Source organism: Schistocerca gregaria, chromosome 7 (assembly GCF_023897955.1).
Source record: "Schistocerca gregaria isolate iqSchGreg1 chromosome 7, iqSchGreg1.2, whole genome shotgun sequence".
NCBI lineage: Eukaryota > Metazoa > Arthropoda > Insecta > Orthoptera > Acrididae > Schistocerca > Schistocerca gregaria.
The window spans coordinates 192,899,999-192,912,863 of record NC_064926.1 but is presented as its reverse complement, the minus strand read 5'-3'; the positions used below and the strand labels follow the sequence as shown (position 1 = coordinate 192,912,863).

General features: G+C 46.6%; 1 protein-coding gene across 2 annotated transcripts in view; it reads right to left on the bottom strand.

The window, feature by feature from the left end:
• The window catches only part of LOC126281260 (transcription intermediary factor 1-beta), a 124,995-nt gene that overhangs the window by 90,487 nt on the left and 21,643 nt on the right, over positions 1 to 12,865 (bottom strand). For both annotated transcript variants that reach the window (XM_049980062.1, XM_049980063.1), the window contains exons 6-7: positions 5,652 to 5,846; positions 5,462 to 5,574 (exon numbers count right to left, since the gene is read on the bottom strand). In XM_049980062.1, the coding sequence (XP_049836019.1) occupies positions 5,462 to 5,574; positions 5,652 to 5,846 (308 nt within the window). The remainder of the gene's footprint in view (positions 1 to 5,461; positions 5,575 to 5,651; positions 5,847 to 12,865) is intronic.

The window sequence follows — 12,865 nt, the reverse complement described above, 5'->3', positions numbered from 1 at the left end:
CAATCAGCTCTAGTTGAAACACTTGTGAGACGTCCTCTGTCCGAAGGGAAAACGGGCAAACAAATATATGTAAGGCCGGTTGAAGCTCACTTATCTCCAAAAATCTGTTTTCAAACTCTTTTCATTCGCAAAAAATTTGAACATAATCTGAAAAATCTACATCTTCTTTAACGCCGTCTAATGCAGAAAAGTGTCCACAATTCTCCTTGTGCAACTGTTGTTGCCCACAAAATATTATTATTATTATTTTTGAAATGGTTGAATCCTCTGCCCTAAATCAACAACAAAGGGATTTTGACCTAGGAGTGAAATGTTCAAAGTATTTAAATGACCACTCAAGTCACTCAAAAATGCCAAATTCACCACCCAGTTAGGATCACTAAGTAATTCTTCTGGATGTCCTTTCATTTCCAACAAGGTATTGATTGTATCCCTCAAGGAGAAAAACTGATGAAGCACCTTCCCTCTGGTCAGTGATCTTGCTGCAGCATGGTAGGGATGTCCGGGTATTCCACTTCGATATCAGCCATAAATTTTTTAAATTGGCGATGTGTGAGTCCATGAGAGCGAAGATAATTAACCGTTGGAACAACTGTGTCCATAATATTTTTATGTTGATAATCTTCGCACAAAGTGTGTCCTGGTGTATGAGACAATGGACTGCCGCGAATAAGGAACAGCTGACTTCAGCCATTTTTGACCTGACGTAACCCAGGAGTCCAGTGCACATCCCTCGTAGAGCAGCAGCTCCATCCATTGTTACACTGGTAGGCGTTCCCATTTTAAACCCACTGACCAAACATGTTTTCCATGGCTAGAAAAATATCCAAACCCATGGTTGTGTCTTTTAATGGTAATGTACAAGGTAGAGAAATTCTTCGGTGACACGCAGATTGTCATCGATGCCCCGAATGCATTTGACGAGCTGAGATATGTTAGCAACATCTTTGGACTCATCAAGAGTGATAGAAAATTTAATGAAGTTTGCTTCTCTCTCCGTTAATTGCTGCTCCATATGTGAGGCCATATCTTCGACTCAGAGAGCAACAGTTTGAGGCAAAAGAGCTATTTTTTCAAATTTTTCCATGAGGTCTGCTGGACAAATAAAAGCCGCCGAGTCGACCAGGTAATCTTTGATGTGATTCCCAGCCACAAAGGGTTTCCCTGATTTTGCAATTCTCAGCGAGCATTTGTAACTTGTGCGAAAACTTTGCCCACCTGTTTCCTGCTCCTACCTCAGCAATAAAAAAAAAAAAAAAACAATTAATTTTGTACAATTCTGTTTTTAAAACACTATTATCATTTTAACATTTTACTGTTTCACTACTTGAAACCCAAATAAACAACTAACAAAAAAAGTTTGTTTTAGGTGCGTTACTCCTCACTTCCTCTGAAAAGCAGTCATAGATGCTAGCAAGGACAGTGGAATGTTGTCGCAAAATAAATTTTTATCTATTGGAATATTTGTGTTTTAATTAATTATAAACATAGATCAAACTACAACATATCTCTCTCTTCCCATCCATCAAAACACAAAAACAAAGAATGGCTCTTAATGTCACTTTGCTGTCCAAGAGAGTGTTTGCGATGGCTTTTCAGAAAGTGGGAAAACGTAATGCACCTGAAACTTATTCTAATGTTTGTGTGACAATTTAATGCAACCCAAATATAAAAATTAACCGAAATGTTCCTTGTTGCTGACAATCTGATATTCAATAACTGGCACATTGCTAAATGCCGTATCAGATTATAAAATACAGTTTTATTTATCATCTTTATAAATAATAAAGAGTCATACGATAGGAAAAACTTACTTCATTGTAATGCAGCTTGAAATTTTCTTTTATTTGTTCAAGCTTCAAATGGCGTTCCTCTAGCGACAAATTTTCGAACTGATCTTTGCAATGGGTATTAAAGTGCCGTTAAATCTAGTATTTTTTTTTAATACAAGTGGTTCCGATGGCATACTAAATATTTAGCATGATTTTCGACAGCAGTACAAAAAAAGTTAATTTCCTAGTCCGGTTTAAATATTCCTACTTTTTTTGTCTGCTGCTGTGGACCATTTATCTCGATCCGCTGTAGCCTTACATCTGTTGACTAACAGCTTTTTGTTGTATTAATGCCTTTGACTGCTGCTGGCGAGGCAGTCTGTCTCCCGTACGAAGCGCACGTACAGCGGCATGGCGAGGCACAGCGGGCAGACCGCACAGTCAGCAAAGCGGCATGGCTCGGCCACTGCCACAGCATACAAATTCACTTGGGGCACTGGCCTCTGACGATCGCGGGAGCTAGCACCCCAGGGGCACAGTTTGCACGAACCTGATCAAAACGAATACTATTTTGCCTTTAAGGGACAAACAAACAGATCAAGAGCACGGCCATGGGAAGCAGAAAGGATCCTTCATACGCCAACCTTTTCATGGGCCACTTGGAGCTGGCTTTTCTGGGATCCATATGCTTTCAGATCCTGGTTTGATTTACACGCATTGATGGCATCTTTGCCATGTGGGCTCATTGTGAGGCTGACCTGTTAAAATCCTTGAAATCTCTAAATACATTCTCCCAATTAAATTTCACACAACCCTATTTCAAATCCCATGCCACCTTCCTTGCTGCAGACCTCATCCTCAACTGAGGCTCAGCTACACTCTACTGTTCACATAAAACAAATTAGGATCACATCTATTGTCACTCAGTATTATCCTGATTTTGAATCAGCTATTTCGACAAGGCTTTGACTGCAAGAAATCATGCCTTAAAATGAGGTCCACTCTGTCCCACATTTTTGCCATCACACCTAGAATAGCTTTTTGTCGTCCTCACAATCTCTGCAGGATCCTTGTCAGACTTTATGCTCCTCCTGCACCCTATCCCATGGCTCCCACTCCTGTGACCATCCTCACTGTAACACTTGCCCTGAGCATCCTTACCACCCACTATACCTGTCCTGTAACTGGCAACAAATACACTATCAAACAGAGAACCACCTGTGAAATAACACATCATGCAACAGCTGCCATGTAAATACTGTTTGGTCTTCTACACTGGCATAAATACCATCAAGTTATCAGTTAGGATGAATGGGCATAGACAGAGGATGTATACTGGCAACACACTGAGCTGTGTCAACTGATATCGATTTCTCTTCCAGGTGACTTCCTCTGCCTGGCTTTTCCCCCGGTCGTCCAGTGGTGCTGCCACCACACTGCAGCCGATGGGCCAAATTTTCGTGGTGCAACACTCATTTGGAAAGGGCTGGGAGGAAGTGCGGGCTCGAACTGAAGCAATCAGGACAACGGTTGGCTGATTGTGCAGGAAGTGTCCAAAGGCTCAGTTCCATGAGAGACTGATGGCTATTGGTTTTCCATCAAAAGCATGTTGCTGCCACTACCTATATTGTTGCCTTCTGTCGAAATGACCTCTTACTAACAAGCAGTCAGTTCACGATTCACTTGCAACCTTTCCCCTTGCATGTGATTTTATCGGGAATGGGAACAACCATTGGTCGGTCGATCTTCTCAGTGGATGACAGTATTGGGTTTTTGGCTGGTTCTGGGTTGTGCGTGCCCCTGATTGCTTACAATTCATCCCTGTTGCTATACAATGACTGGTTTTAGCACACTTTGGATTGTTGACAAATGCCCAATTTTGGTAAGGTGCACTATTTGTCCCTAGTGAACTTTTTGAATGAGCAGTCAGACCGGTTACTGTCTACGTTAATCTAACACTAATATCATGTTGTCAGTTTTGCAGACTGGGCTAGTTAGCCATATTGTATGCCAACCCAGCTGCTGTTTTTGTACGAATGGCCAATAAATTGTCCCAGTGTGCTTCACCGGATAGCTGACTTGGCAATGAGAGAAGAGTGGGAATGGTTCTGGGCAGAGGCCGGTACTAGGACCTCATTGGGACAAATATTCCATGCCGATTTGCAATTGTGGGTCATCAGGCACTTAAGTTCTTATGCTTGTTGCACCACTCAGTCCTGGGGATCATCTTAATTTTCTGTTCATCATTAAATTTGCACTTGCCTGCCTCCCCTCATGGTACCAAGTCTCAAAATTGTGCATATAGGAAGGTTTCAAGTCATGAGACAGTTACTGAATTTCACCAAGTTAAATTCTATTGGTATAAGCATTTATTTGGAATTATCATCAATTTATGCTACTTGCTGTTTCTATTTTTAAATTTATTGTAATCCTGTCAGCCACCATCGTGGCCTAGTTGTTTTGAATCAGGGCATTTACTCACTTAAATTGTTTTGGAAGATTAGTAAAATATCTTGATCTATTTCTGTTAAAGTGCCCCCCCCCCCCCCCCCCCCCCCCGCTTTAAAGGGATAGTTCCAAACCTTCAGGGTCTCTGTATTGATCTTGATCTTGTTGTAGTACTTAAGTACTTAAAAATTTCTAAGCTTTCTGGTGTTGGATAATTATTGATTTTGGTCTTCTTGTAAATTATTTTCAAAGAGAGAATTTTAACGTAATTCTATGCCTCCTGGCACTCTGCCTTCTTCTTCTTCTTCTTCTTCTTCTTTTGGATACATTTCAAAGCATATTTTAAGCCCTTCGGGCACTCCATGATTATTGGTTGTTGTTAACTGGCTTTTTGCTTCATTGGGTTGTAAATGAATGAATGTAAATGAATGTTTTCACAAAATGAATCTAGAGGTTTTCAGCCACAAGTGGTGTTGAATCTGAGGCTTGGCCCTTCCACGAGTTCCTGCCACCACCAATGAAAGTCCATTTTACACACAATATCCTGTTGCACAGTATGCTATATAATATGACAGTCATTACATCGGTGCCTGTTTCAGGCACCAGTTTCTCTTAACTCTGCAGGTGGGAAAACGCGTTACATGTCCTTGTTCCCACCACCCACCTGGCCATACATTAATTTCTTCTAACTAGCTCCTCTTCACTCCCTCTTATTTTTCTGTATCTTTTATTTTCTGAACTGTCTATCTTTTATCTGCCCCCATCTCTACCACTAAAATGCACTTCATTTCCACACTTATTAACAGCTGCATGATATTTTGTCAGTGATCTTTGTCTTGCATATTATCCTATCTTCAACATTTAAGCTCCCAGTTTTACAAACCTTGTCTGGTGCAGTCCCCAACAATCAGTCTTTCCTTCTCATCCTGTCCAGTAAGTTGTCGCTGATCTGTGGTTCTGCGTGACTTTTCCAAACTACCCCCATTTCTTAAACCTCATCAGTCCTTTCCCTTCATCCCTCTTCCTTCCACTTAAACCCTTATGCCAGATGAAGATGCCACTGGCTCTGAAAGCTTGCAAATTTCAGTACCTCTATATTATGTGTATTCTCCTGTCTCTGCTTGTTGGGCAGATTCTTTAGCTATCTAATTACAAATAAAGATAGGGATCAGATTGTACCAATATGAGAGTATTATCACATGAAAAGACATATTTAAAAAAATATTAGAGTGAACGCTTACCTTTAATGAGTTCATTAACTTTCTCAGAGGACAAATGAATTCTAACTGGAATTTCTGGATTAGGAATATCAGCCCTTCTACTTTTAATCCTTTGTAAATGATTTGTGACTGCCCTGCAAGATTAAGACAATTTCATTTATTTTCTGGTAAACCTGAGTGCTTTATAGTATGAAAATAAAAAAAGAAATACCTTTTGCTAAAGAGCAGGGCCATATCACTGCTCTTATTAAGAGCATTTTTCACGAAATCAATGCAGTGGTCTGTTAACTGAGACAGCTGCTCCAGAGCAACCTTTTTATCCATTAGTGTATGCTGCTTATTATCACATATCTCATTCAACTGCAAAATCAATTGCTTTCCTCTGTGATTTATAGCCTTTGTCAGCCTGCACACAAAAAAAACAAATGTGAATGATAAGCTTGTCACTCAAATACAGTTACAGTTGTTTTCAGATATTTCTGATATTATGAACAATGGTGGTTGGTTTGTGGGATTAAAGGGACCAGACTACTATGGTCACCGGTCCCTTGTTCCATAAAAACCAAAACCACCAGAAGAGAATAAAAAAAACGAACAACAGGAAAGACAGCAGACGAAACAGGACATGAAATACTCTGACAGAGACCAGACAAAAATTAAAACACACAGTGTGACGGTGGTTGGCCGACCGTAGAGAAAAAGAGGAAAAGCCAACCACCAAGAACACTTTAAAAACTCAGTTTAAAATCAGAGGCTAAAAGCCAGAATCAACAATAAAAAACAAACACTCAGATTAAAGGATAAAATCCCCCTGCCCGAATAAAACGCAAAACCAAGTCCACCATGGCAGAGTCATCAGATAAAAGACCAGAGAGCGTGTCAGGCATTGCAAAAGTCTGCCTGAGCACGGTTAAAAGGGCGCACTCCGACAGAATATGGACCACCATCAAGGACGCCCCACAACGGCAAAGAGGGGGATCCTCACGACACAGTAAATAACTGTGCGTGAGTCGGGTGTGGCCAATGAGGAGCTGAGAAAGGACAACTGAGTCCCTGTGGTTGGCTCGCATGGATGACAGCCACACAGTCGTCTTGTCCTTGACGGCACGGAGTTTGTTAGGGGTGGTCAGACCGCGCCATTCAGCATCCCAAAACGAGAGAACTTTGCGGCGTAAGACTGCCCGCAAATCAGCCGCCAGGAGGCCAATCTCCAGAGATGGCGCACTGGTGGCCTCTTTCGCCAGGCGGTCAACAGTTTCATTGCCGGGTATACCAACATGGCCTGGGGTCCAAACAAAGACCACAGACCTTCCGCTATGGGTGAGAGTATGCAGGGACTCCTGGATAGCCATCACCAGACGAGAACGAGGGAAACACTGGTCGAGAGCTCGTAAACCGCTCAGGGAATCGCTACAGATAACGAAGGACTCACCTGAGCAGGAGTGGATATACTCTAGGGCACAAAAGATGGCGACCAGCTCAGCAGTGTAAACACTGCAGCCAGCTGGCAACGAACGTTGTTCAGAATGGTCCCCTAGAGTTAGTGCATAACCGACTAGACCAGCAACCATCGAACCGTCAGTGTAGACAACACCAGAGACCTGATACATGGCCAGGATGGAATAAAAGCGGCGACAGAAGGCCTCCGGAGGGACTGAGTCCTTTGGGCCATGTGCCAAGTCAAGCCGAAGGCAAGGGCGAGGCACACACCACGGGGGTGTACGCAGAGGGGCCCGGAAAGGAGGTGGAACAGGGAAACACCCAAGCCAGGAAAGAAGCTGTTTGACACGTACGGCGATCGGACAACCCAACCAAGGCCGACGTTCTGGCAGATGAACGACTGACTGCGGGAAGAGGACACGGTAATTTGGATGCCCAGGCAAGCTAAAAACATGGGCAGCATAAGCAGCCAGTAATTGTTGGCGTCGTAACCGCAGTGGAAGGACACCTGCCTCCACAAGTATGCTGTCCACAGGGCTGGTTCGGAAGGCACCAGTGGCAAGGCTATCCCGCTGTGGAGGATTGGGTCCAGCACCCGCAACGCAGATGGGGATGCTGAGCCATAAGCCAGACTCCTGTAGTCCAGACGGGACTGGATTAACGCCTGGTAAAGCCGTAGGAGAGTAGATCGGTCGGCGCCCCACCTGGTGTGGCTCAGGCATCGCATAGCATTTAGATGCCGCCAACACGCCTGTTTAAGCTGCCGAATATGAGGCAGCCAAGTCAACCGGGCATCAAAAACCATCCCCAAAAACCTATGTGACTCCACCACTTTAAGAAGCTCGCCGTCAAGATAATGCCGCAGCTCCGGGTGAACAGTGTCTCGCCGGCAGAAATGCATAACGCAGGTCTTGGCTGCGGAAAACTGAAAACCATGCGCTACAGCCCAAGACTGCGCCTTGCGGATTGCGCCCTGTAGCTGACGTTCAGCAGCTGCAATGCCAATAGAGCTGTAGTAAAGGCAGAAGTCGTCAGCATACAGGGAAGCGGAGACAGTATTTCCCACGGCCGCAGCGAGCCCGTTAATAGCTATTAAAAACAGACACACACTGAGTACAGAACCCTGTGGCACACCGTTCTCCTGGACTTGGGAGGAACTATATGAGGCCGCGACATGCACGCGGAAGGTACGATACGACAGAAAATTGCGGATATAGATCGGCAGAGGGCCCTGAAGACCCCATCCATGAAGCGTAGAAAGGATGTGATGATGCCATGTTGTATCATACACCTTCCGCATGTCGAAAAAGAAAGCAACCAGATGCTGACGGCGGGCAAAGGCAGTACGGATGGCCGACTCCAGGCTCACCAGATTGTCGGCGGCGGAGCGGCCTTTACAGAACCCACCCTGAGACGGAGCCAGAAGGCCTCGAGACTCCAGTACCCAATTCAAGCAGCGGCTCACCATCCGTTCAAGCAACTTGCAAAGAACGTTGGTGAGGCTAATGGGACGGTAGCTGTCCACCTCCAAAGGGTTCTTCCCTGCTTTCAGAATGGGGACAACAAGACTTTCCCACCATTGCTACGGAAACTCACCCTCGACCCAAATGCGGTTGTAAAGATCGAGGAGGTGTCACTGGCAGTCCACTGAAAGGTGTTTCAGCATCTGAGAGTGGATGCTATCTGGCCCAGGAGCGATATCAGGACAAGCGGCGAGGGCACTTCGAAATTCCCACTCACTGAATGGAACATTGTACAATTCAGGATGGTGAGTGTGAAAAGAAAGACTCCGACGTTCTATCCGCTCCTTAATGGAGCGGAAGCCCAAGGGGTAGTTGGCAGAAGGGGAATTCATAGCAAAGTGCTCTGCCAAGCGGTTTGCAATGACGTCGGAGTCAGTACAAACTGCTCCATTCAGTGAGAGCGCAGGGACACTGACAGGGGTCTGATAGCCATAGAGGCAGCGAATCTTGGCCCAGACCTGCGATGGAGTGACATGGAGGCCAATGGTGGACACATACCGCTCCCAGCACTCCTGCTTGCGTTGGCGGATAATGCAGTGGGCTCGCGCACGCAGCCGTTTGAAGGCGATAAGGTGGTCGATTGAGGGATGTCGCTTGTGACACTGGAGCGCCCGCCGGGGAGCTTTAATCGCTTCAGCGATCTCAGGCGACCACCAAGGCACAGACCGCTGCCGAAGGGACCCAGAAGAACGGGCAATGGCAGATTCGGCGGCAGTAATGATGCCGGTGGTGACCGATTGAACCACTACATCTATGGCATCATTCGAGAGAGGCTCAATAGTGGCAGTGGAGGAGAACAAGTCCCAGTCAGCCTTATTCAGAGCCCATCTGCTAGGGCGCCCAGAAGATTGACACTGTGGCAGTGACAGAAAGATCGGAAAGTGGTCACTACCACACAGGTCGTCATGCACTCTCCATTGGACAGACGGTAAGAGGCTAGGGCTACAGATGGAAAGGTCAATGGCGGGGTATGTGCCATGCGCCACACTGAAGTGTGTGAAGGCACCATCATTTAAGATCGAGAGATCGAGCTGCGCCAATAAATGCTCAACGATGGCGCCTCGACCTGTTGCCACTGACCCACCCCACAGATGGTTATGGGCGTTAAAGTCGCCCAGTAACAGGAAAGGCGGAGGCAATTGAGCTATCAGAGTAGCCAGGACATGCTGCGCGACATCACCATCCGGTGGAAGGTAAAGACTGCAGACGGTAACAGCCTGTGGCGCCCACACCCGAACAGCGACAGCCTCTAAAGGTGTGTGGAGAGGTACAGACTCGCTGTGAAGAGAGATCAGGACATAGATGCAGACGCCACAAGACACCCTTTCATAAGCTGCCCGGTTCTTATAATAACTCCGATAGCCATGGAGGGCGGGTGTTCGCATTGCCGGAAACCAAATTTCCTGCAGAGCAATGCAGAGGAAAGGGTGAAGGCTGATAAGTTCGCGGAGCTCGGCTAGATGGTGGAAGAAACCGCTGCAGTTCCACTGGAGGATGGTGTTGTCCATGGCTGAGAAAGGCTTGACGGGACTGGGAAGGGAGATTACGCCGCTGGGTCACCTGCTGCCTCCAATTCAGCACCTGTGATAGTGCTTTCCATGGCGTCTGATGGACCGGCGATATCGAGGTCCTCAGCGGACGCCAGAATCTCCACCGCATCCTCAGACGCAGAGCTGGAAGGTTGCGGTGGGATGGCTGCCACCGCGAGTTCCTTGGGCTGAGAGCTCTTCTTGGGTTTCTCACGCCGTTCCTTGGGTCACACCGACTGGGAGGGCTTCACCGATTCAGTCTCCGGGACGGAGGAGGATCGTGAAGCCCTATGACCAGCTGATTGCGGGCACTTACGCCATTGTCGGTCGTCAGGCTTCTCGCTGGCAGAAACCTGGGAAGGGAGGGACCCAAGGGACCCCTTGCGAGCGTGAGAAGCCAAAGAAGTTGGACACTTCTCCGGCTTAGAAGTGGGGTCGGACGTCCCCGATGGGTGGGATGGTGTTGCTCCTGAGGTAGGTGGTGCAGGAGCAACCCAGTGGGTAGAGCCCCCCACTGGCGAGGGGGCAGGAGGAGTTTTACTACTTGTCGATCCAGCCACAATTGGAGAAACAGACGGGGCTAGCACAGGTGTTGTAGCAGCAGAGTAGGAAGATGTCATTCTCACAGGATGGCGTCTGTCGTATTTCCTCTTGGCCTCAGTATAGGTTAGTCGGTCCAGGGTCTTGTATTCCATGATTTTACACTCTTTCTGGAAAATTCGGCAGTCTGGCGAGCAAGGTGAATGGTGCTCCCCACAGTTGACACAGATGGGAGGCGGGGCACATGGAGTATTGGGATGTGATGGGCGTCCGCAATCTCGACATGTGAGGCTGGAAGTGCAGCGAGAAGACATATGGCCGAACTTCCAGCACTTAAAGCACCGCATCGGCGGAGGGATATAGGGCTGAACGTCACATCGATAGACCATCACCTTGACTTTTTCCGGTAATGTATCCCCTTCGAAGGCCAAGATGAAGGCACCAGTAGCAATCTGATTTTCCTTAGGAATGCGCCGGACAATATGTACACTTCGGCACTCTAAATTGGCGCGCAGCTCTTCATCAGACTGCAAAAGAAGATCCCTATGGTAAATAACTCCCTGGACCATATTTAAACTCTTATGGGGTGTGATCGTAACGGCAACATCCCCCATCTTGTCACAAGCGAGTAACCGTCGTGACTGGGCAGAGGATGCCGTTTGTATCAGGACTGACCCAGAGCGCATTTTTGACAAGCCCTTCACCTCCCCAAACTTGTCCTTTAAATGCTGGACGAAGAACTGAGGCTTCAACCCTCATACAAACTAAGAAGCGGGGCGAATAACTGCTACTGTCATCCTGAGACTTACGTTCCTCCCACGGTATGGCCAGGGAGGGGAACGTTTTCGGATCGTACTTCTGAGCATTAAACTGAGCCCGAGAACGCTTAGAGACTGCTGGCGGCTGGCCACCAGCGAGAGACGATGTACCACGCTTCATTGCGGGTCATCCGCCCTGATGCCACCTACTCCGACCAAGGGCCCTCCCCACGGGCGCCACCCAGCCACGGCAAGAGCCACCTGGCAGGATGGCCGTTGCCGGGAGTCCCGATACCCCAGGAGGGTAGGTATCTACTTCTTGGCATACGTGGGGAGTTAACGGCGCAGGCATGGCGGCCCCACCACAACGGACTGGCTACCGTGCTGGATGTTAGGTAACATGTGGTCCATGGTCGCCGTCGGTGCAGAAAGAGGCACTGCACAGTGCAAGGTGTTATCTGCACGCACAAAAAGAGTCATGCCCAAGAGATGGAGAGCGGACAGGACTGCAGTTCAACGGTGTATAAGTTGGCGAAAGGTCTGATCGCAAGATGGACACAATGCACCAAGTAAGGCGCCCTTCCCCAATCGGCTCGCTCTTCGGAAAATTTTGAGAGATGGAGGTCAAACCTAACAGGGGACCATAATACAAGGCCGAAAAGTTTGAGACTCCTTTTAGCCGCCTCTTAACGACAGGCAGGAATACCGCGGGCCTTTGAACAATGACAAATCAAAGCATTTGCTGGAACTACAGCTGCAAGACACTGATATCTCAAACAGTTAACATTGCTCTGTTGCTCTAATGACATAAGTGTTTCCTTGAAGATGTGTGGAGAGAAACTAAACTTGAGATACATTCCTATCACACACAGATTATTTTGCTACAATGAGACAACCACTAAAGCAACTACTTCAAGAGACATCAATGTGTTTTGCAACAACAGGAAAGATCACTCTGTCTCCGTCTTTATTGAGTACTGATGTCCATCAGAGTCTTGTTAAATTATGTAAACTTTATCTGAAGAGACCTGCACACTTACAGTAGAACAATAATTGCTCTCAGTTCAACAATAATTGTTTTGCAACTGACAAAGACTGCCTTACAATTTGTAAGTTCTGATCAAATTTATTTGGCCACCAAGGCCATACTGAAAGATCTGACAGGGTCACAAGCAAAATGGCCATTGAGCTTCAACGGTACACTGTCACAACAGTAAAGGAATGTGGATGCAAAAAAGTATGGTATATGCTGCCGAATGCATTTGAAGAACACCTCAGCATAGGTGATTTTCCAGTCACCACATCATTATAGGATATGGCTGCTGAAATATGAGGTATTCCCAAAAAGTACAGAACCTCTGGCTGGCAGAAATATAATTACTGATCAGGAAGTATAGAAACCTAATCTCATTCATCTCTTTGGTAATGCACAAATTCCTGTCAGTGTTCCCACCTTTGTCAGAAGCACTTCTGGAATATGTCTTTTGAATGGTGATCAGTCAGATCGTCAGTTTGCACATGATCTTCTCTTGGTCATACTGTTTTTCTTAAAGGGCAATTTTCAGCTTTGGAAATAACCAAAAGTCACTCAGAGCTGTGTCTAGAGAAGAAGTGCCTGACCAACTACAGGAATGT